This window comes from Rhincodon typus, chromosome 11 (assembly GCF_021869965.1).
Source record: "Rhincodon typus isolate 14 chromosome 11, sRhiTyp1.1, whole genome shotgun sequence".
In the NCBI taxonomy this organism is placed as follows: domain Eukaryota; kingdom Metazoa; phylum Chordata; class Chondrichthyes; order Orectolobiformes; family Rhincodontidae; genus Rhincodon; species Rhincodon typus.
Window position 1 is genome coordinate 54,527,223 of NC_063342.1, and position 24,398 is coordinate 54,551,620.

A 24,398-nucleotide genomic window follows, 5' to 3' on the forward strand; every position below is an offset into this window, starting at 1 on the left:
GGAGAAAAAGGGGTGGAAGTTGTGATACTGTTATAAACCCAGTTAGATCCTATTTGGCTACTGTTTTTAGTTCAGAAAGATTATATTGAACTTGAAAGGGTGCAGCACAGATTCATCAGAATAAATTGTGGCTAAAAGTGTTCCATTATGAAGAGTTCCATAGACCAGGCTTGTACTTCCACGGATCTAGAAAATTAATAAATAACATAATGACGGTGTTTAAATGATGACAAGATTTGACAGGATAGCGAGAGACAGAAACTATTTCCTTCATTAGGGGAAACAGCACAAGAGAATATAAGCCTTAAGAGTAGAGCTAGACTCGGTGTCAGAAAGTACTTCTCCACAAAAAGTGGGAATATGGGTCTCTCTGCCCTTATCTTTTTTGGTATTATGCATTTTGAACTGAAAATTTTAGCAAGGAAAATGTTCATCCTGAGAACAAGTAAAAATTGCCCAGTATATCTTGACTTTTAAATCTAGATTTCACGACAGTCATTCATTTCTATCGTCTCTCCAAAAAAAAAAATCTATTTTAACAATTTCAATGATGATGTTGCAGCTTGTGTGATATCCTGGGAAAAGGAAAATCCATTCGGTATAGAGTATCCACGATACATTGCCTTAAAATCTCTCCTCTGGAAAGTGGTTGGCTAAAGAGAGAACTGGACCTGACCTTTACACAATCCTATATTTTGTTATAGTATACACCTCCTAAACCCACAATTACAGTTTCACTAGTTAGAGAGATTCAAGTAATTCCACAGTTCACATGCAATTAAAATCAAATACTATATAATCAACGTCTGTTAGATCATAGCAATTGTAAAGGCTGAAATGTTGGAGCGTTGGTGAGTCCCATTGTAGGTCAAGGAAGTTTTGTGGTGTAATGAGTAGCATTTCTGCCTCTGAGCCAGAGCTCAGTATTCAAGTCACACTGTTGGATTTGATGGCCAAGGAAGGCACATCTAAAGCATGATGAAACAGGGTGAATATAATCTTGCAAATCCTTCCTGAATATGCCAATGGCAGGCAGTAAGAACCATGGGATGAAAAACTGGAGTCTCTATCATCATGATTTATCACTTCAGGCTACAATTTGAAAAGTATTGCCACAGCCACCCAGACTCCCGGAGGATTGGCTAGCTCACTTAACTAGACAGTCGGTGTGAATCCATTTCATGCAAACAACATGGAGTTCAGTTCCACTGGTGGTGGATTTGGGATCTGCTTCCCACTGCTACCTGTGGTGAAGGGTACAGCATATGGGTTGGACCTGCCCTCCTGGTGAAGGAAGAACAGTCAATTGAGGTGTTTCATTTCATTTATTATTAAAATCAGAAGTCACACAACTCCAGGTTTTAGTCCAACAGGTTTATTTGAAATCACAAGCTTTTGGAGCACTGCTCCCTCATCAAGTAAAGGGAGGTGTGCTTCCTTCCACTTCACCTGACGAAGGGACTGCGCTCTGAAAAGCTTGTGATTTCAGATAAATCTGTTGGACTATAACCTGGTGTTGTGTGACTTTTGACTTTATCTGCCTGGTCCAACACCGGCACCTCCACATCATTTATTATTAAGGAGAGGTCTTTCCATTGCTAATTCAAAGGTTTTCCAGAACGTCAATGATGATCCATGTTTTCACAACATTTTCAGAATTTGTTGGAAAAAAATAACCATATGTCTTTACTAATGAACAACTCATCCAGCAACCTGAAACAAGGAAGAGGCACCAGCTGATTTGAGCTGTTCCACCATCAGCTTTGCAAGAATAACATCACTCCCTTCACAAAGTCGTTACATATTCCCACTAAACTCATCACAAACTGTTAATTGACTTCTCTTACTCACAATATGAACAAAAAGTGTGAATTGTTGTAAATGTAGAGAAAACACTTTTCTCCATTCTGTATATTCCCTCTCTCAATATAATCTCACTTTCCCTTCTATTACCTCCACACTAAACGTGAGTGGAGGTGATGTTTCTACCTTTTATTATCAATCCTTCTTCTGTTTCTCTCTCAACCTTTAAATCTCATTGGTTAAGGAGATACGCTGTGGTTCACCAAGAACTCAGATGCTCTGTTGTCCTCAGCATTCTGTTTTCAGTTCACATACACCGAAACATTGTGCCCAACATACTTTTTAACTGAAGAATCTAGTAACAAGTCAAACAAAAAGGACCACACCCATGCATTTTCCTTCTCCATCAAATTTTATGCCATCAGAATTAACAGCAAGACTAGGTCTTTACACACTATACTATGACTTTCCTGTTTGCAAGCCACAAAGTTTCCTCTTTGGTATTGAACTCTGGAGAAAGGGACAGCTAAGATTCAACAGGGAAAATTACTTTGCTTGGAAAAACTTTGTCACTCTTTCTGAGATGTGATACTTGCAACCCACTTGATAAAGAACAACATCCGAGACCCATAATATAAAACTGAAACTCCTGTCCAAACAGGTTAGAAATCAAGATGCATAAAATTGCGGCTAACGAAAACAAAACAGGATTTGTGAGAGTTTTATGATACAGTGTGGTGCTCCAGGTCCACAGGCAGCAAGCCTGGAAGTGCAAAATGAATTTAATCAGTCAGGATGATGATAAACCAAATCCCTGTCACCATTCTAACACTGCTCAGTTAAATTCTGGATGGGAAGGCCCAAAGTCCACCCTCCCATTCTGCCAGCTGTCAAATGGTCAATGAATGACCATTTAAAGGCCCCATCCTACCTGTGCTACAATTATGTCAGTTCCAGGTTAGACACATAAGGAGAAGTAAACCAACCTGACTGATTAACCAGCATGAGGGAATTCCTCGTCCTGCATTAATTTGTCTACTATCAACTGGCTGGACTTAGTGACTGCTAAGAGCTTCCTATTTGGCCCTAATTCTGACCCCTCTGCTCCCTGACCCCATGACCTCAACCTCAGGTACCACTCCAAGTAACAGTGTACCATTTCATTCAACATGCTTCAAAAAGAATACATGTATTGGAAATGGTGTGGAGAAAAGCAAGGAGATTTATTTCAAAATCTTAAGGGTCAAATTAGGAGGGAAGACCAGAGACTCCCGCTTGGGAGAGTGGGAGGAACTCGAAGTAAGAAATGTGAAATAGTAAAATCTTGGAAATCGGAAACCAAAGTATTAGTTAGAAGAATAAACTTCAAGTTGAGAGGGGAAAGATTTAAAAGGGACCTTACAGACAACTTTTTGCTGACGGAGGTTGGTTCATGCATGGAATGAGGAAGTGGTAGATGCAGGTACAGTTACAACATTTAAACAACTTTTGGACAGGTACTTGAATTGCAAAGGTTTAGAGGGATGTGAGCCAAACAGAGGCAAATGGAACTAATTTAGTTTGGAAAAGCTGATCGGCATGGACAAGTTAGACCGAAGTGTCTGTTTCTGTGCTGTAAGACTCTATGTTGTCATGAGATGTGAGCATCACCAGCAATGTCAATATTCATTATTCCATTGCTAAATGACCTTGAGAAGGTATGGGATGAATTGCCTTTTTGATCTGCTGCTAGTCCTTGTGCTGTCAGTACAGCCACAGTGCTATTAAGGAGTTCCAACATGTTGGCTCAGCAAAAGTAAAGGAACAATGATATAGTTTCAAGCCAAGACGGTTTGTGACATGAAGAGGAAATTGCAGATGGTGGCGTTCACACATCCATTCTGCTCTTGTTTTCTTGTTGGTAGACATCATGAATTTGGAAAATACAGCCAAAGAAATGGTGGTCACCCTTCACGAAAAATGAGAAAATATTTGGAGAATTGCAGTCATAAAATCAGGCACAGTCAGGCACAGTCATAAAATCAAGGATTTTGAACACTTTTTAACATCAGATTGGCTGAGTTTCATAAGGACTAGTTTTGATGGGTTAGTGACTTTTAGTTTTTGGCAGTTATGCTTTAATTGGAAATGCTTAGGTCTGGCAGCAACAATAGAGAGAAATCAGAGTTAACATTTCAGATCAAGTGACCCTTCCTCGAAGGGTCATTGGACCTTAAACGTTAACTCTGATTTCTCCCCACAGATGCGTCTTACCGTTTTTATGTTTTGATTGGGACGGCTTTAAAAAAATGAAGAACATATTTCTTTAATAAATCCCTGCAGACAACTGGTTTTAAAAGTAATTTGTTTTACTGTTATTAGGTCAATTTTGCCTTGAAGAAATCATCAGAAGGTTTCTTGACATAAACAGATGGATTGAATCTTGCGTTTTAATTAATCCAACAATGCCTCTTGTTGGTTTGTACTTTGCAGTGTCATGCATGTAAAACGGTTTCAAAACAGGGATTTATCATTAGGTTAGTTCTTGTACTCTTCCAGAGCTGAGAAGAAAAGATGCATTGACTCTGAAATGAATAGAAATAGGACAGTCAAACCGAGTTACCCATTCCCAAAAAAAAATCTATAGTGCCAGGATTTGTAAACAAGTCAAAGGCTGCCTAGGTACAAGAGATTGTGACTGTGATGGATAGAAGAAAATAAATGGAAAATGAGTAACTGACTGTAAGACCATAAGTCTATAAAGACACAGAAGCAGTAGGCCATTCAGCCCATTTAGTTTGCTCAATGAGTTCATGTCTGATTTGATAATCTTCAACTCCACTTTCCTGCTTTATCCCATAATCCTTGATTCCCTTACTGATTAAAAATCTATGTCAGCCTCGGACATTCTTAAGAACCCAACTTTGATAGCTCTCTACAGGAAAGAATTTCACAGATTCATTATGATCAAAGAAGAAATTCCTCCTAATTTCTGTTTAATACGGGTGATTCCTTACTCTTAAATCATGCCCTCTGGTTCTAAGCTCTCCCACAAAGGGAAATAACTCCTCAGTATCGACACTTTCAAGCCCCCTATGTTGTAGTAAGATCTCCTCTCATTCTTCTAAATTCCAATCAGTACAAACCCAAACTACTCAAACTCACCTCGTAAAAAAGCCCTTCCGACCCAGGACTACGTCTAATGCTGATGTAGCTTTTTTTTAATATGAGGGGACCAAGAAGGTGTGCAGTATTCCAGGGAGGTGTGAATAATATCTTGTATAGTTTAAGCAAGAACTTACTATTTTTATACTCTATTCCCTATGAAATAAAGGTCAACGTTTAATTAACCTTCCCTATTACCTGTGGAACTTGGATATTAGCTTTTAGTGACTTATGCAGGAGGTCCTGCAAATCCCTCTGTTCCTAGCTTTATGCAGTCTACCCCCACTTAATAACATTGAATTTGAATATTAACATTACTTGAAAAATACAAAAACAATAAATGAAAAAATACCGAGGAATTAATTTGAAAACAATCTATAAGTCAACATTGACTGTTGAAATATATATTAATTGCATTTAGTGGTATCAGTTTGTCTTACCCAAAACAGCACCTGAGTATTCATGACAAGGCTATCAGCTTACTGTACAATTATTATCTGATCACATTATTAAAAGACCACTTCAAAAATCAATTACACTTACCGCTAATTTTCGCAAATTAGCAACCATTTCATTCTGGTCCCTGAAACCAGTTGTCTGAATCTTTTCCACTGATTCCTCCTTCTCCATCAACCATGCATCAAACAGGGACTAAAACAAACAGAATGGTTTATGTTAAAGATGTTGCTTTTCAAATTGAGGTGACGAGAACCAAAACAGCAACAATTTTTAAATCAGACTTGCTTCTCAAAGTGCATGCAGAAATCATATCAAGTCAACAATTTTTAACATAAAAAGAGAAGTCATCCCTTTTTTCACAGAATTAAAGATTCTTTTTGTATATCTTTCTATTCAAGTAGCCCCTCAATATCAGGAATGACCTGATTCCAATTCCAATTTCAGGTCTGAGATGGCCTATAAGATGTGAAAAATTATCTGCGTTTTGAAATGGTTCACATCTCTTGCCATTGATCTTAGTCAATGTGGGGTAAGGTGTTTTTCTGTAGAAGTTCATTGTAACAGGATTCAGCCTCCTGGGCACTTCGTAAAAGACCCATTTTCTCAAACATTTTAATGAAGGAGCTCAGTTTCTGAGACGTCACACACAAGCATCATCTGCATACTCAAGCTCTATGACTGTACCAGTATGCTCGATATATAAGCTAAGCTATGGTTTGTTACCCATCAGTTTTCATGCTTCAACCATCATCAGGAAAACTAAATCACCATCCTGTTTTTTCAGATGGTACTTTTTATATAGGTATAACATAAAACTACAGTTCTAATTTCCATTACCATGGCAAATATGCTGTAAATTCTCCATTTAGTTTTAACCATCCCCCATGAAAGCAGTGAAACTACAGAACTGGCACAGGGCAGAAGGACTGAGTATTTTCTCTAATGTTGTAAATTCATAGCTTTTGGCAATGATATGCTGTCAGGAGTATAAAACCAGTTTTAGCTATGCAACATTCTTCCCATTTTCTGCCACCTTTGTGTATTAATGCTACAGAGTGTTACCAAGGAAAAGAGATGAAAAGAAAAAGATACTGTCCCATAATGGAATACTATTGAAAATCCAATCCACATGACTCATGGTTTGTGGGGTGACTTAAAAAAGTGAATACAATTTATTTTAATAAATCCTAATGGAAGTAGATTCTTAAAGACCTTAAGATATATAGGAGCAGAATTAGGCCATTCCTCCCATTCAATCATGGCTGATATCTTTCTCAACCCTATTTTCCTGCCTGTTCCCCGTTACTTTTGATCCCTTACTAATCAGGAACTTATCTATCTCTATCTTAAATACACTCAATGACTTGGACTCTACAGCCTTCTATACAATGAGATCCATAGATTTAGCACTCTCTAGCTGAAGAATTTCCTCCTCACCTCAGTTCTAAAGGGCTGTCCCTTCACTCTGAAACTGTGCTCTTGGGTCCAAGGTTCTCCTACTCGTGGAAACATCTCTATGTCCACTCTGTCTTGGCCTCTCAGTATTCTGTAAGTCTCAGTTGGATTCCCCCTTCACCAAGTACAGATCCAGAGTCCTCAACTTCTTGTCATATGACAAGCGCTTCATCCCTGGGATCGTTCTTGTAATACTCCTTTGGATGACCTCCAATGTCAGCACATCTTCCTTAGATAGGGGGCTCAAAACTGCTCACAATATTCCAAATGTAGTCTGACCAGAGCCTTATGCAGCCTCAGCAGTGCATTTCTGCACTTGTATTCTAGCCCTCTTGAAATAAATGCTAATGTTGCATTTGTTAGCTGAATTGTTAGCTGAACCTGCATGTTAACCATATGAGAATCCTGAACTAGACCTCCTAAGTCCCTTCATGCTTCAAATTTCCGAAGTGTTTCATCAAAAGAAAACAGTCCTCATCTCTGTTTTTCCTCCCAAAGTGCATAGTGTCACACATTCCATCTGCCACTTCTTTGCCCACTCTTCTAGCCTGTCCAAATGGTTTTGAAGATTTCTGCTTCCTCAACACTGCCTGTCCCTCCACCTATCTTAATGTCATCTTCAAACTGAGCAACAGTGCTCTCAGTTCGTTCACCAGATCATAAATATATAAAGCAAATAGTTACGGTCCCAACACTGACCTATGTGGAACTCCACTGGTCACCAGCTGCCATCCTGAAAAAGACTCCTTTATCCCTACTCTCTGCCTTCTGCCAGTCAGCCAATCCCCTACTCACGCCAGTACCTTAGCCCTAGCACCATGGGTTCTTATTTTATCTAACAGCCTCATGTGCAGCACCTTGTCAAAGGCCTCCTGGAAATGCAAATAGATCATATCCACTGGCTCTCCTTTGTGTAACTTCATTACTTCCTCAGAGAATGTTAACAGAGTCATGAGGCATGACCACCCCACCCTTGATGAAGATAACACAGTGTGGAGCTGGATGAACACAGCAGGCCAGGCAGCATCAGAGGAGCAGGAAAGCTGACGTTTCGGGTCGGGACCCTTCTTCAGAAATGGAGGAGGGGAAGGAGTCTCTGAAATAAATGGTGGGGGGTGGGGGGGGGGGGGGGTGTTGGGCTGGGGAAGGAAGGTGGGATGGTGATAGCAGGTAGGTAGTGGTGGGGATTGGTCAGTGAGATGGGAGGAGCGGATAAGTGGGAGAGAAGACGGACAGGTCAAGGAGGCAGGGATGAGAGGGAGGGTTGGTCTTGGGATGAGTCTGGGGTGGGGGGACTTTGAAGCTAGTAAAGTCCACATTGAGACTATTAGGTTGTAAGGTGTGCTGGCTCAGCCCTGTTTTGCCATACACTTTTAAACACTCCTCAGTCTCATCCTTAGTAATGGACAGTAAAATCTTACTAATGACTGAGGTCAGCCTAACTGACCTATAACTTCCTAACTTCTGCCTCCCTCCCTTCTTAAAATATGATTCTTATTTTGCTGCTATGAAGTTAATTTATCTTTGATATGACCGTCAATGGCTCGGTTGACTTAAAAATGTTCTTTATAGAGACAGCTCGATGGAAGGTAATAAGGTTGACCACAGCCAATATAAATAAACTGGTTACTTCAAGCCATATAAATGTGATTTCCTTACCAAGAATTAACTTAGCGAAAACAAAGTCTGAACATTAGCAAGATAATAAGTATGAGCTACCTGTTCCTCAGTGAAGTATTGCCATTTAAAAAGTATCTCTTGCAATAATACCCAGCGGTCTTCAGTCCATTTGCATATAGCCGCCCATCTCTCTCCAAGAATCTGCAACACAAACAGATTGTTAAAAGGAGTTTATTAAAGAACAATATTTCAAAGCTAATGTACTTTTCCAAGTCAAGAGATTCCACATTATATAAAGTTCCATTATGTTGGTCAATAAGGTTTTAGATTTGCTCTATTGCTTTGTGTGATCAACCATAACACTGATTGCTGTCACCAGAACTGACGAAAGCACTGCCCTCACATGGACACACCTGGTCTCAGCATACATGAAAGTTTTCATTTGCTTTGGTTGGGGGGCAGTGTCTGGTTAACCTTAAATAAGACTCTTCAAAAGTATGGGAAAGTCTACAGTTTGGAGATTACCATATTCTCCGCAGTTGCAGGAAGTTTCAGTCAGTCCAAAATGACAGGGCATAGGTTTAAGTTGAGAGGGGAAAGGTTTAAAAGAGACCCCGAGGAGCAACTTTTTCCACACAGAGGTAGTGTGTATATGGAATGGACTGCCAAAATAAATTGTAGAGGCAAGGACAATTACAATATTAAAAAGACCTTTGGACAGGTACATGAATAGGAAAGGATTAGAGGGATACAGGCCAAACATAGGCATATGGAACAGGTCCAGTTTAAGAAACCTGGTCAGCATGGACGAGTTGAACTGAAGGGTCTGTTTCTGTGCTGTGTGAGTCTATGATTCTAAGTGAGCCACAATATGTGGATGGAGGAGGAAGGGTTATGGCATTTGGGCCAGAATTAAGTGCTGAACCCTGAAAATGAAGACACACAGACTTTTACCATAATTTTGTGAATCATTGGAAAAGAATTCCTACAAAGGAGTTGAGTGGCTATGACACATGCTTTCCAACTATGCCAGTGAAGTGGATAATTGGCACCTCCCACAGAGACACCTTCTCCCAGCACTTCTCACGCCATCAGTGAGGTATCTCAAAGATGCTCCCGCACCAACACTACCCACCTATTCCCAGACCACAAGTCCTAATAGAGACTGCTCCAATTTGCATACCCCTGATCTTGGGTGGTGCCAGATATTTGTTCTGGTTTATGCAACTAAGAAAAACAGTTTGATGTACAATATAATCACAAAGGGAAATGCAAACGTCACAAGGAGCTTTGGCTCCTTTAGTTGTTAACAATTCTACGTTCTTCGAGATTGTTTTTTTTAATGAACAAAAATTGAACTTGATTGCTAGCAACTCCCAATTCTCTGTGAACGTTTTACTAATAAAAGTATAATAATCCATTATAAAAAAATTGTTAAGAAACAAACTAAATTTTTGCATTTCATATATTTACATTTTGAGGCTGTGTTTTATTTTGCTGAAGAAAGGCTCCACTTTAGTAAATAACACCGCAAGCTGGGCAATAATGTGAATGCCTCAGCAGCATTTACTTTATTTGTATGAGATTACATCAGCTTTGAGAGGGCAAAGGCACAAATATTTTAGATTACAGGCTGTATCTGAGGCATTAATAAATATCAATAAAAAATAAGTAATGGAAAAGGCAGGTATATACAATTCAAGATATTGACTCAGGTGGATGAAAAAGAGGTTTCCCAGGGTGGCCTGGAAATCAGCTATTTGATGAGAAGGAACGTGCAGAATATTTGCATAATTACAAGCCAAATTTGTGGCCAATGAGTACTTGCAAGTAATGTAACCTGTGGCAAAGTACCAACCCCCTAACCTCATACCCTGAAAACACAACAATTCTGTGGAATGGTTGCAAGGTACACAGACAGGAACTCAGAGGTAGCTGATTAGAACAGCAAACCCCAGGAAAATACCACCACCAGTCTTGGCTTCTGTCAAAAATCACACGTCACCAGGTTACCATCCAACAGGTTTACTTGAAAACACAAGCTTTTGGAGGCTCACTCCTCCTTCAGGTGTTATTGAGAGAGCTAGTATCAGACATAGAATTTATAAGTAAAAGATCAAAGGTTCACACCACTGATGAAGATGTAATAAGCAAACCTAAGATGCTGTTAAATCTTTAATCAGTTAGCAGGTTGTAATTCATTAACATGTATATGTAAATCCCCGAATTCCTTTCAAGTCACGGTCCTGAGAGAACTAAAGGTTTTATCAGTATGAAAAAGAGGTGGCATTTTTGGTCAGACAATGAATGTTAGGTGTGAGGTCTTGTTTAGAATCTGTTTGTGTTTTAGTTTGGAGTTAGACCGGTTTTATTTCTAAAGTAGGAATTTATAAAACACCACATTGACTGACTGGCTTTTTGAATAAAATGAAATGTATCTGCAAATACAAATTCACCCCATAGATTCACGTGTGTGTGTGCAAGGGAGAGAGAGAGAGTGTGTGTGAGAGAGAAAGAGTGTGTGTTTATATGTGTCTGTGTGTTAGAGTGAGGGAGAGAGAGGGAGAGAGAGGGAGAGGTAGAGTGTGCGCGCGCTTGTGTATGAGACAGGACCTGTGTGAAAGAGTGAGTGAGTGAGTGAGTGTGTCTGAGAGAACGAGTGTGTGTGTATATATATGCTTGTGTGTGTGTGAGTGTATAGTGTGGTAAATGTGGGTTCAGGAACACCATTTGCTTCCAAAACTGGTGTCTCAAAGCTCACAGAAAAGCCCTGCCCATTAATTTTATTTCCCTCCCTATAGATGCAGTTGGATTTCCATATTTCCAGCATTTTGTAGTCTTCTGTAGTCTTTGTAGATTATATAGCATTGCCTGCTATGGGAGCAAGCTATACAAATAAATAATACTCCAGGTTCAGTTCCTGGCATGGATATATGTCAAGGTCAGTACTTCACAGACTCTCATCAGTTACTAAACCAGACTGCTTTAATCAAGATTTCCTGATCAAAATCAGGGCAATCCAACACAATCCATTCCTTCTCAAGGTCACCTTAGAATATCTTTCAGTTCTCTCCTGTACTCTATGGAATTTGTGCACAATCACCTGTCTGATGTTTGGCACTCAGTAGCCAGTGGGAATATGGAAAACTGCTCTCCACAGTGACCTTGTACTCACCAACTGTCAGCTTTTCACACCAACAACCGACACTTGCATAGATGTGTTAGCATTCGCTGTCAAATGCAAGACTAGCCTACAGTGAAATGGCACCAAGTGACATATAAGAACTTCAAACCTTCTGGAGATACACTGCTTTTGCTAATCATATACATTATACTAGAAAAACTAAATAACTCAAAATATATCAAAGGGAGATGGGCAACAGACATTCGAGTAACACGCTGATCTGAAATAAACAACATAACCAAGGAACAGATGTGAACATGTCAACCAGAAGCTTTAAGTTGTGGCTTTCAATGACAGTGGCAATGAGTATACACAACAGAACAAGGAACCATTGATTCTTCTAAAGCTGCCTCTATTGAGGTACTGGGCAGGAATATGTTTGAACACACATAATACATGGATTTTCCAGAACACATTTCTGATATTGAAATTTTTCTTTTCGCTGCAGAAACTGTCTCTGGTTCAGTATTGTCAGTTGTTCCCATAAGCGGATCCTAGATGTTAGGTGTGGATATTTTTTTAAATAAACCTGTTCAGAGACAATTGTCATACATGTCTGAAACAGGTGGGACTTGAATCCAGACCTAGAGGCAGGAACACTACCACTGCACCACACACTCCCTCCAGATGATTTTTTTTTAAAACAACCTGTTCAGATGTGTTACGGGCCACCACTGGAGCAACTAAGACTTTAACCCAGGCCTTTTGGCTCTGAGGTAGGGACACTACCATTCTACCACAAGTGCCCCCAGATATTACTTCTATCAAGTCAATGTAAGCATACACAGGATGGCATTGATTGGCCAGTTACTCGAGCAAGTGTACATAGAAACTTCCTATCGCTATAGTGTATTGGAGTGGAGTGAAGAGATGTATACCTTTAGAGATTTACTCACAGAGTGAAACAATCTCAAGTAAAGGCTGCCTTTGGTTTCTTGCCTCACCAACAGCTTACCTGGAGCACACACGAGAAATCAAATTCCAACATTGACTTACACTCAATATTAATTTATGTGACTGCATGCTCTTCAAGATGGAGCAATACTCCTCCTTGCTACAAACTGGATGCTGCAAATTCACACATGTACCTATGCGCATTTCTCCAAATTTACAAGAGGCACAATTGATGAACACCATGGTAAGGCAAGGTTGATGACTATTTCGGAAGCAGTTTAATTTTGCAGAATACAGATTAGAGTAAAAATAGCGATATTCATGAACAAAATTCCAGATGTTTTTAAACATTTCCTATACTCTTACTCATTGTAAGTGCAAAACAGCAATAACAATTTGTTATTCTAAATAACTGACATGATTTATTTTTTCTATTTCAGATCATCACTCAATCTACCTGAATGAGTTAACTTGCATTCTAATAGCTTTTTTTTAAAAAGATCTGACTGATGCTGAAGATGGATCTTTATTTTCTCCCTTTATTGTTAATTCTGGAATCCTTAGCTAGTCCCGTCTACAATCTCTGACCAATTCAAATGAATCAAGTTATCTCAATCCAATTAGTTATGAATCATCATGGACTGACTATCTAATTTCATCATGCAAAGGAACAGACTGCCTCTCATTGGTATAGAGAATGTGTTGTGCAGGCTGTGATCTTATACGATTGCAGAATCGCATTGGATTCAGAGGAAACTAATTTGCACACTTCTTATGATTTTTCTGTGACACTTTCAACCTCATATCTTTGCAACTCTCCAACAAGAGACTCAATGCTGTCAGGATATGACTAAAACATGAACTTTATCAGAGATGTGCACTCCAGTTCCAGGATTCTCAACAGGACACTAGAAAATCATTAAACTTGACTTTCAAATGAGGAACGAAGGTTAGATGTTTTACTGTACAACACGCCATTTGATGACTTCATTAATTAATTTAAATTTCATTGTAAAGGAGAGTCAGTGTGTATATGCTTATGGAGTGTTGTACTTCAGTGATTTATTCACAAGAGTTTTGTGTTGTCTGTACAGTCACCTATACATGTAGTGTTTTCTAATTATTATGCTAAACTGGGGATCACTCATGTTTGTGGTGGTCCATGTCTAAGTATACTGTTATGGCCTTTTACCAGAGGATATTCATTGTCTATCAGTGGTGTTTAATTATATGAAAGTGGAAGGTATTGATTGGGGTTTTAATTGAACAAATATAAAAAGATACACTCACTAAAACCAGCATGTTGTTAAGATGGGAGACATATTCTTGCAATATTTTACATTGTAAATAAATGATAGCGTATCTAAATACTAGCTCCAATCGTCTCCTTTATCAACAAGAGTGTGAAACTCAAAAGCAGTGTGTAGAGACCCCAATTGTTGATTCATAGCAGCATCTGACCTGCTAACAACAGTCATTTAAGAACAAGTTGCCAAGGTGGTGAAAGGTGCTTTCATCTTTCTAGTCTTCATTATACAATGACAACAAAATTACAGTGTTGGCTAAGGCTATGGTATTTAGCATTGAAACAGTTCTGTTTCCTCATTCATAATATTCACAGTTGCCTCAGAGGGGCTTCTTGCAGCCCTTAAATGTGATTCAGAGCTACTTATTACTTAACTAATCGTGTGATTTAGTTCCTGTATCTGTATACATTAGCCCTTCTGTGTTATACACTCATGCATTACCTTTTGAAAATATGAAAATCAAAATTAATTGGAATATGCAATCCTTTCAGAATAAACTATTTTTGCTTCAAAGCCATAATATTAAAAATGGCATCATGATGCTGGAAAACAAATTTTAAGAAGAATTTTACCCCCACATTTCACTAAGCCTCCCTAAGGAAAAAAGCTCACATCTTCCATACTTAGGATCTTTCACAGAAATTTCTAATCCAGAGCTGCAACAAAAATATGCTCTTGTACATTTTTGTTACACTATATATGATGGAATATCAGACAGCCCAAAATTACAAAAAAGATCTTGTCATAGTGAAGTCTCAGTTCAATTACGTATTTCTACATGTCATAGCACAGATTTCTGGATCTCAGTTTTCCGAGAAGATTTGTAAATGGTTATTACTCAAATCCATGAATCTCAAACAATAATAAAATCTTGAACAAAAACAAAGTTGCTGGAAAAGCTCAGCAGGTCTGGCAGCCTCTGTGAAGGAAAAAACAGAGTTAATGTTTCAGGTCTGGTGACCCTTCCTCAAAACTGGGGTTCTCAGCTCTGAGGAAGGGTCACCGGACCCAAAACGTTAACTCTGTGTTTTCCTTCACAAATGCTGCCAGACCTGCTGAGCTTTTCCAGCAATTTTGTTTTTGTTCCTGATTTACAGCATCTGCAGTTCTTTCGGTTTTTAATAAAATCTTGACTCAAATCACCATAATATCTTTAGGTCTTTGACTAGAGCAATCTCGGGGTGAGTCTGGGATTGGCAGCTTTTTTCCTCATTTCTAGCTGACCATGTGTGTTGGCATCTGTCAAAATAAATTCACTGTCTATTCTCACAGTTGCAAGATGGCCTCATGGGTGAGGTACCGGTAACAACCTATATTATTACATTGATGTAGCTGAATCACAGTTTTAGTCGACCTTCAAAAAAAACACTAACTGAAACATCTCAATAGCATACAATAAAACAAAGAACTGCAGATGCTGAAAATCTGAAACAGAAGCAGCAAGTGCTAGAGAAACTTAACAGGTCTGGCAGCACCTGTGGACAGAAAGCAAAGTTAATATTTTGAGTTCAGTGACTGTTCTCCAGAACTCAGCTCTCAGAATGGTCATTGGAGTTAAATTGTTGACACTGCTTTCTCTCCATCTTAATTATGCGCTTTTCTTACTTGCAGATGACTTTGAGAAGTCAATTTTCATCTTTGCCGCTTGATTTAAATGGAGGGTAAAATCATGCAGGTTCTGTAACAGGTCATTGATGGGCTCTGCTCAGGTGGAAAAAGATAACAGTTATCCATTTCCTTCATGGTGTCTACCCTCAAATAGCAAAGCTGCTCAGTTAATAATCAGTTACTGCATCATTGGCAAATGGGTGCATTGAAAACCAAACTGATCTTTATTGTTTCCCATGTTGAATATAAACTCAGTGGCATCAAAGTCAGAATATCACTATTTAATATTGCACCAAACATCTACGACTAGAACCACATTATAAAATCTAACATGGAAAGAACAGAAATCATTTCACCCAAATCGACTTTAGCTTGATCTCCACCAAGTTGACTTTTAAGGAAACCTATATCAGTAGTCAGGCTCGTGTTGATATGGCATTGGGAGGATGCAGAAATTTAATGTGCGCACAATGAAGGTATGTAAATTATTTCATGGATGAGTGAACATCATAAACAAGAATACCTTCTGCTTAGCAGACAGTAACAAATTTCTGAAGAAGCGTCTAGGCCCGAAACGTCAGCCTTCCTGCTCCTCTGATGCTGCTTGGCCTGCTGTGTTCATCCAGCTCTACACTTTGTTATCTCAGTAACAAATCTAAAGCTGGTGTACTAAACTGATAGGGAAATTGAATCAATCTGATATAACTATACCCTCAGCTTTTACATTGTCAATCACCTTCAGTATGAAATAAACCAAACCTGATCAAACAATGTCCTGCACAAGAACATTTTAAGAATAAGAAAAGTCAGTCAGTCAAATGACCTTGGTTAGAGATCAAACGCATATAACCACTTTCCCTGCACATCTCTCAACTTTTCTGTCTTTGGAAACAAATCTAGTTATCACTTCCTTAACTTTGTCCACTTCAGTGCTTTTCCTTAGGAACCTGGTTCATAACTCTATCATCCATTGGTCCTGACTTCAGCTCTTGATTCTGACTTCCATGGGTCATAAGTACTTGCAACACGAGTAAACTATAGGGATTCTCAAATCTGCTCTGCTTTTCAATCGGATAACGATGACCTATTTCAATTCTGTTACCACCCTATCTCCATATCTGCATGGTGGCATCTAATAGTGCAACTGTTCAACATTTTAAATAATGTACTTGAGATGTTTCTTTAAGCCATCTTGATGAATTTAAATTAGGCTACCTCAAAGTGTCCTTTCTCTGTGATCACTTCCTTAATTCACTATGTAATCTGCAACTGTTGATTGGACTGACACCTCACGATCACTGCAGAATATGAATTGCCTAAGTACCTGTGGACGGAGCAGGGATCTTTATTAAAATTCAGGTTTAATTAACATGCATGGAACTTTCTGTAGTAATGAATTCAGAAGGATACAAAGCAACTGTCTCCTTGAAGGCACTGTGCCAGACTTGAGGACCTATCCTTTTGTGGGTCATGAGAATTTCAGCATTACATAAATCTCTTGGGAATTTGTAGCAATACCTATTGTTGGAGCAGTTTCAAATGGCTACTGTGATAAAGTTCTGGGACATATCTTTCTCTTTGTTAAAGGAGAGAATACAGAGTCTGCCTAGGACAAAATTGAAGTGGTTGTCTTTTCTGTAAAAAAACACCAGAGTGTTGTCAGGCCTAAAATTAGTAGATTGTTGGTACATTGATGTCGGTTAGTCGAAGATGAGGAGGAATAATAACTTGTCCTGTCCTCTGATGCTGCTTGGCCTGCTGTGTTCATCCAGCTCTACACCTTGTTATCTCAGATATCTCCAGCATCTGCAGTTTCTACTGTCTCTGAAATAATAACTTGACAGTGTGTTTTGTACCTCAACGATATTTTCTTCATTTTAAAGAATCTGCAGCCAATTTTTTATCACCCATTTTGCATCAATATTACTACTAAAAATATGCTGTCATTTAGAGGATAAATTGTATCACTGCCCCTGATAGCCAAACCATCAAATGGATGCTGGAGACCCGTGTAGCGTTCTTTAGTTCTGAGCAGTTTATCAATCCTGAAGAAGGTTCACTAGACCCGAAATATTAACCCTGTTTTCTTTCCACAAAGGAAGCCAGAACTGCTGAGTTTCTCCAGCAATTTCTGTCTTCGTTTTGATTTTCTATAGTTACACAAATTGTCAGGTACTGGTTACAGTGGACTCAATACAGCAACATTATGTTGACATTGCATTTTGGCATCTTTTCTTGACACAGCTCTGAATCAAAGCTGGCTCAACCTGGAGTTAAATATGACAATGCCCATTTTTAAAATTTAGTTCACGGTCACCAGTATTGCTGCATTGAGTAAGACTGTGCACAAAAGCAGGCACTTCCATGAGAGCGCTCTGATTTTTTTTTTTTAAATGCTTATGAAGCCAAATAATGCTGTTTTATAGACCAGACTAAATGCCCTTCATATATATCAAGGAGATAGCCTATACCCTAAGTTTTAATTTATTCAAAGGCAAGTTTAAGGTGTTGTGTTCCAGATGTAGTTCCTTTGGTTACACTACTTGACTTTAAACAAAACACACTTTCTTCTTACCCTACAGTTAAAATACAAACACAAGAAAGAGGAAGTGGTATAACTTAACTCCATTGGAACACTTAACTGAATAATCAAATATTTAACTATTAAACACCAACTGTCCAAAATATAGTAACATCTCATAAACACACACATGACAAAGGCAAATTCAGTGAAATTGCTTTGTCTTCGGTGTGGTGTTTCTCCAGTCCAGAGGAAAAGAGCACCGGGAGAAAATTCTGATAGACAGAGAGAACCGCAGTGTTTTGCTGTGGCTGAAAGAGATGTAACAGCTTCCACAACAAACTCCAAAACCGTGGCAACTGCTGATCATCTAAACTAAAGCCCTGGTTCTGTGGAAGCCTGACTCCACCCATTCAAGATGCTTCTATTGTTCCAACTTAAAAAAAGACAAGGTCTCACAAGCTATTTTGGGATAGCAGGAACTTCCGATGCTGGAATCTGAGATAACAAGGTGTAGAACTGGAGGAACACAGCAGGCCAGGCAGCTTCAGAGGAGCAGGAAAGCTGGGTCTGGACCCTTCTTCAGAAAATTTTCTGAAGAAGGGTCCAGACCTGAAATGTCAGCTTCCCTGCTCCTCTGATGCTGCCTGGCCTGCTGTGTTCCTCCAGCTCGACACCTTGTTATCTCACAAGCTATTTTACTGGCCTGGACCAAACAGCTAATTAGCAGCTTTTAATCCTCCCAGGCCGACCTTTACCTACTCCTTTGACTATCCAATTGTTTTTGTCTCTTTTTGGGCTTGATTTCCATCTATTATTTACTTATCCACCCACCCATCTGTGCCCCCAAACTATCTTCTGCATAAATACAAAACTTTTCCTAACTACTATCAGTTCTGAAGAAGGGTCACTGGATCCGAAACATTAACTCTGATTTCTCTCCACAGATGCTGCCAGATCTGCTGAACTTTTCCAGCAATTTCTGTTTTTTTACAATGTGTACAACTTTTCTGACAATGCATGAGAAAATAAGCTGTGAGGACGATACAAAGGCTGCAAAAGGATATAGGCAATAGAAAAGTGAGCGAGCATAAAAGTGGCAGATAGACTGTAATGTTAGGTCATCCACTTTGGCAAGAGGAATGGAAAAGCAGAATATTTTTAAAAGGTAAGTGACGAGTAAATTTTGGTCTTTACAGGAAATTACTAAACGTGCAACAAGCAATTAGGAGGGCAAACTTATGTTAACCTTTTTTGCATTGAGGTTTTACTATAAGAATAAGGAAATCTTGCTACAATTAGTTTTGGTTTGCAAGACCACAACTGTACCACTGTATGCCACTTTGGCCTCATTGCCTGAAAAAGGATATACTTGTTTTGGAAGGGGTGCAATAAAGTTCACTAGACGGGCAGCGAGAACAAGAGGGCTGCACTATGGGGAGAGATTAAGTAGAATGGGCCTAAAGTTTACTGCAGTTTAAAAGAGCAACAGATTATCTCATTGATATCCATAACTTTCTCAGAGCATTCGAAAGGGTAGGTGCTGAGAGGTTGTTTCCAATCGTTCAAGGATCTTAATTCAGGGAATTGTTTCAGGTAAAGGGTCGATCATGTAGAACTGCAATGAGCAGATATGTCGTCACTCGGAAAATTGGGACTCTTTGGTATTCTCTACTGCGGGGGACTGTGAATGATCAGTTGATGAAAATGTTCAATTGAGATAATAGATTAAGGGAATCAAGGGATATGGGGATAGGGCAGGAAACTGAAGTTGACTTTGAAGTTCAAACAAACTTGCTTATTGGTGGAGTAGGCTCAGTAATATGGCCTATGCCTGATCATATTTATGTTTACGTTCTTAACTTCAGGAATGTTAACAGCTCAAAACCGTCCTGAATACGACATATGAAGACAGGAAGCTAGCCTGAAGGTGCAGCCCAGTGCGGATTTTTCAGCAGGTAATGGTCAAATGTCCAATGCCAGATTTGTACTAATGATGGTTTCAGCCATAACAGGAAGTCACATGCACTAGATTTATTTTCTAAAAGATTGGCAAATCACACCACAGATCACTGCAATAAACTCCAACATGGTAATCTCAGTGCACCATAAACATAACTCTTTCTGCCACTTAAGTCCCAAAACTTCCTATTTCATTAAGTTTACTAACTAGGATACTCAAATAAAGCCATTTTATCTCTTCAAACTGAGGAACATCTTACCTATGTGAAAATAACTGCAGCTATTGAATCACACAAAAAGAAGAACACTTGACTCATCAAGCCTGGTGTTGGCTCTCAGAGATATCCACTTGGTCTCTTTATCCATACAATGTTCAACTAAACTTCAAGAAAACAAACATTCCCTTAAGACAACAGCTAACAATGTCCCAGAAAGTTTGCTTGAGGAAAATGGAATGTTTTGTAAGACTTCATTCACACAGCATGTTTGTTATGTCTAACCCCTTCAAGAAACTTCTTGTTAGCACTTGCTGCTTGGAGTTCATGTTACGATCGCAGCAGTTAGTAATATTGGACAAGTCAGATATCACAATAAAACTTGGGTTAATAAACCAAATGCTTTATGTTTACTGTTTGTTCATCATGATAGTCACTAAACTTATTCACAAGAGGCAGATATGCACTTTCAATGAAAGAACAACTTCATTATGGAAAAAAAAATAAAATGACACAACACGATAACATGTTGAACTTGTCTTATTACAAAGATTCAATCTTTTAGCCTCAACGACAAGATTACAGATATTTAAATGTTTGTGAAGAGTTACTCTGTATCCACTTTAAAGATCCTTGTTCAATTGGCATGCCTGTAAATGGTTTCTGGAGCTTTCTTTTCATTAACTTAAGCCACTCCACTTCTTTTCTTTGCCCTGACTATTAAATGGCACTTCCAGCAACTCAGCTTTGGTAGGTATGTCACTCACACAATCAATAACATGCTGCAGCTTTCTCTTACAGAACAAGGTGGAACATAACTGAAGGGAACAGAGCAGAACTAGCAGTAGACAAACGACAGCTACATCTCCTCATCATCGTTCCGCTTCCCAATGCAGCTAAAAACGTTGTATAGCGGAGATGGCTCCCTGCATCATGGGCCTGGCTGCAACAAAACCCATGCCATCCAGAATCAAGAAGAAGGGAATGATGGTGTGCTTTATTTTATTCCTTTCCTGAAATTGGTCACCCTCATCCTGTTATCGGGCATGATGATCAAGTTTCCCAACCCACTTAGCTCTCTGACAACACTCTTCACCTTTCCGATGTGCTGCTTTTGGACACATAAGAACTGCTATTCACATAGCCCCAGGACATCCCCAGTGGAGGAGAGAGAGTAACATCACCCACAGCACTGATAAAGAGTTCCCAGTACTGATCTGATACTTGCAGCTGCTGGTCCCTGTACTGTATGTATCTTATTGGATACGACAGAGTTAGGACCTGCATGTGGCAAGTTACCCAGAAACAGTGGGTGCAGCTAGGCAGGGGATAAGAACAACTCATGTTTGAGTTTCCAAAAGAACAAGGTTGCAGATGTGTGACTCGTCTGGAAGAAGGTGAAGACGGTGGATGGTGTTGTATGGGAAAACACTGATGAAGCTGCACATGACAAGTTGGGTGCACTGGCAGACCTGTCAGACAATATCAAGAAAAATGGAAAAGTCCAGCTCCAACGTACAAGACGGCTGTAAAGAGAGCTTCCCTATTCCCCAGGCTCTTTGTCATCTCGGTATGGTATCACTGACCGAGTGGCATTGCAACTACTGCCCCATACCTACTGTAACACTTACATGGACAACTCCCAACATCCTCTCAGTGCCCTATGAGGAACAGCATCCATCAAAATCTAGCACCTCCTCCTGACACCTCAAAAAACACTCCACAGTATTTCCAAAGCCTTTGGAGGAGTAAATGTCAGTGCTTGACACTTTAAATATTGCTTATCGGGTCCACTTTGCAGGTGATCATATGCTCACTGGTGACTGACAGATCAATGCAATGAATGAACCCGTGTGGCGTAAGTTTGTGAACAGAACGTCAAATTGACCAGTAAGAACTGAGTGGGACCTTGACACTAGGTGGGCGAGTCTTATGGTAGGGGCTGCATGTCAGAGTTTCCTTTTCTGACTGGGGTGCAATGTGGACATGCTGTAAGTAGCTGGACACAGTGCACGCCCTGGTGAAGGACCTCCTGCTCCCACAGTACCATCTCATGTCATGTTATGGCTCTGAATTCCACACCCATAAATTTACTCTCCTATTAAACATTAAAGCATAAAATTTATTGCCTCCTCCACTTTTGTAACATTAGAAATTCATTCAAACTCAAATCTTCAAAGGCAAACTATCTGAAACTGCTGCTATAGTTCACTTTGACACATAGCAATTATCTCATCGGCATAATAAATGAGTTGATGGGTTGAAGGAACATAAAAAGGTGAATGCTACTTCCTCAAGTACTGAAATCATTTGCAGTATCATGGCAACATTTTTAAGGTTTTCTTTAATGAGATTTGGCAATCATGTACTATTGAGTAGTTTTCCACAGAAACAAGGACCAGAGGTCTAATTTAAAAGTTACCTACCCAAGTGAGACCTCCTTAAATCATTTTCTACAGCAAAGAACAGATAGTTCAAACTTAACCATTTCAAAATCTATTTCAGGCAAACATTTTTAGCCCCAGCTATTAGAAATGATGAATATCTGATGCTGGTACCAAATGTGAATTACAAGCTCTGCAAGCCAATTAGTCTCTTACACTTATGTTCTTGTGCGTAACTCAAGTACTTCATTATTAACAAAGTGTGAAGCTGGAGGAACACAGCAGGCCAGGTGAAAATTTCTGAAGAAGGGTCCTGACCTGAAACGTCAGCTTTCCTGCTCCTCTGATGCTGCCTGGCCTGCTGTGTTCATCCAGCTCCACACTGTGTTATCTCTGACTCCAGCATCTGCAGTTTTTGCTATCTCCAATACTTCATTGCAGTGTAACCTTGGGAATTTCACTAAGATAGGAATCAGTGAGCTTCCTTAAAATTATATATTTATCTCACAAAATTAATTGACTTCATCTCTAAACATCTTTTAAGGTCAGTGGAAGCTTCTTCGTGGAGGTCAGCGGCTCAGTGTTCTGTTTTACCTCAGCATACCAGGAAGATCTGACTCAACCTCTGCATTTCCCAGTCAGAATCATTCTGTGGTTCCTGTCCCGAAACAGAATCATTTGCTGACTTGAAGAACATGTATTGAATTTTCACTTTGGAGGGAATGTGACTAACAGTTGACTTTGTTATCCTGCAGATAGGCAAGGCCTCCAATAAGTAGCAAGGCAGCTTATAAAATGTATCTGTGATTTTCTCCCAGGTGGTCCCATTGATATTGAAAGGGAACATGCATAAAGCTTGTCAAGAAATCCAAACTACTGTTAGTTGGTTTAATGAACTCGTCTCTTCCCAAACCAACCATATCCAAATAAATGAACAACGGTCAGTTCCCTGGACTCCAACACACAAGATATATTTGCAGCAATTTTCAGGAGATTAAAAATGATAAATATTGGTAATTCAAATCCAAATTAAATACACTAATGTATCCTGATAAATGCACAGAGTTAAATGAGATAGGTGGGAAGCAGACTTGTGTGTGCGTATGTATTTCTATGTAGTGAGCCAGAAAGTTACATTGCGCGAGATGTTTCTGTTTTACACAGTGAACAACATACTTTAGTTAGTACTCACTCAGACCAGAAACAAATGTTTATTCACAAGTGAAGTTATGGCTGTCATAAAGGAGCCAATTACGTATAATCATGACCTATGGAATGCCATTAAAAATGCTGAATTTTTCATCCCATCCATTACAAAAAAACATGATGGAAGATATTAGTTGATAGGCCTCATTGCTGTCCAGACTGAGCTCTATTTGACATTGTCTCATCTCTCCATCTGCTGGGTCTAATAAGCCGTCAACCTCAACTTGACAATTCCTCTGCCCCAACACCCCATCTGGCCTGAGCCCTCTGACGTGGCAACAACATCCCACCTGTTGGAGGTAATACCTCTTCTCACCCATGGTGAGACACCCGCCCAATCCGATAATTTCACTGCTTCACACCTCCCCCCATACCTGCTGGATATGACTGCCCTATCCAACCTGAAGTGGCTCATACAACCCCCATCCCCACCCGCCCCACAATGGCCAGACCATCTGGACCCTCTACTGACTGACCTGAGACACCCCCTTCACTTGTCAAGCTCGACACAATGCACCCCAGCATTGAGCTCAACATGCCCCAATCTCCTGTGCTACTCAAAATACCCATTCACTTACCTCACACCATCACCTCTGCCACTAACCCATCTTTCTCACCTACTATGCTCCCACTCAC

The 24,398-nt window shown here is 39.5% G+C and overlaps 1 protein-coding gene across 2 annotated transcripts in view; it reads right to left on the reverse strand.

Moving 5' to 3' along the window:
- dmd (dystrophin) overlaps nt 1-24,398 on the reverse strand; it is a 1,291,331-nt gene that overhangs the window by 1,054,595 nt on the left and 212,338 nt on the right. For both annotated transcript variants that reach the window (XM_048602828.1, XM_048602824.1), the window contains exons 11-12: nt 8,581-8,682; nt 5,491-5,598 (exon numbers count right to left, since the gene is read on the reverse strand). In XM_048602828.1, the coding sequence (XP_048458785.1) occupies nt 5,491-5,598; nt 8,581-8,682 (210 nt within the window). The remainder of the gene's footprint in view (nt 1-5,490; nt 5,599-8,580; nt 8,683-24,398) is intronic.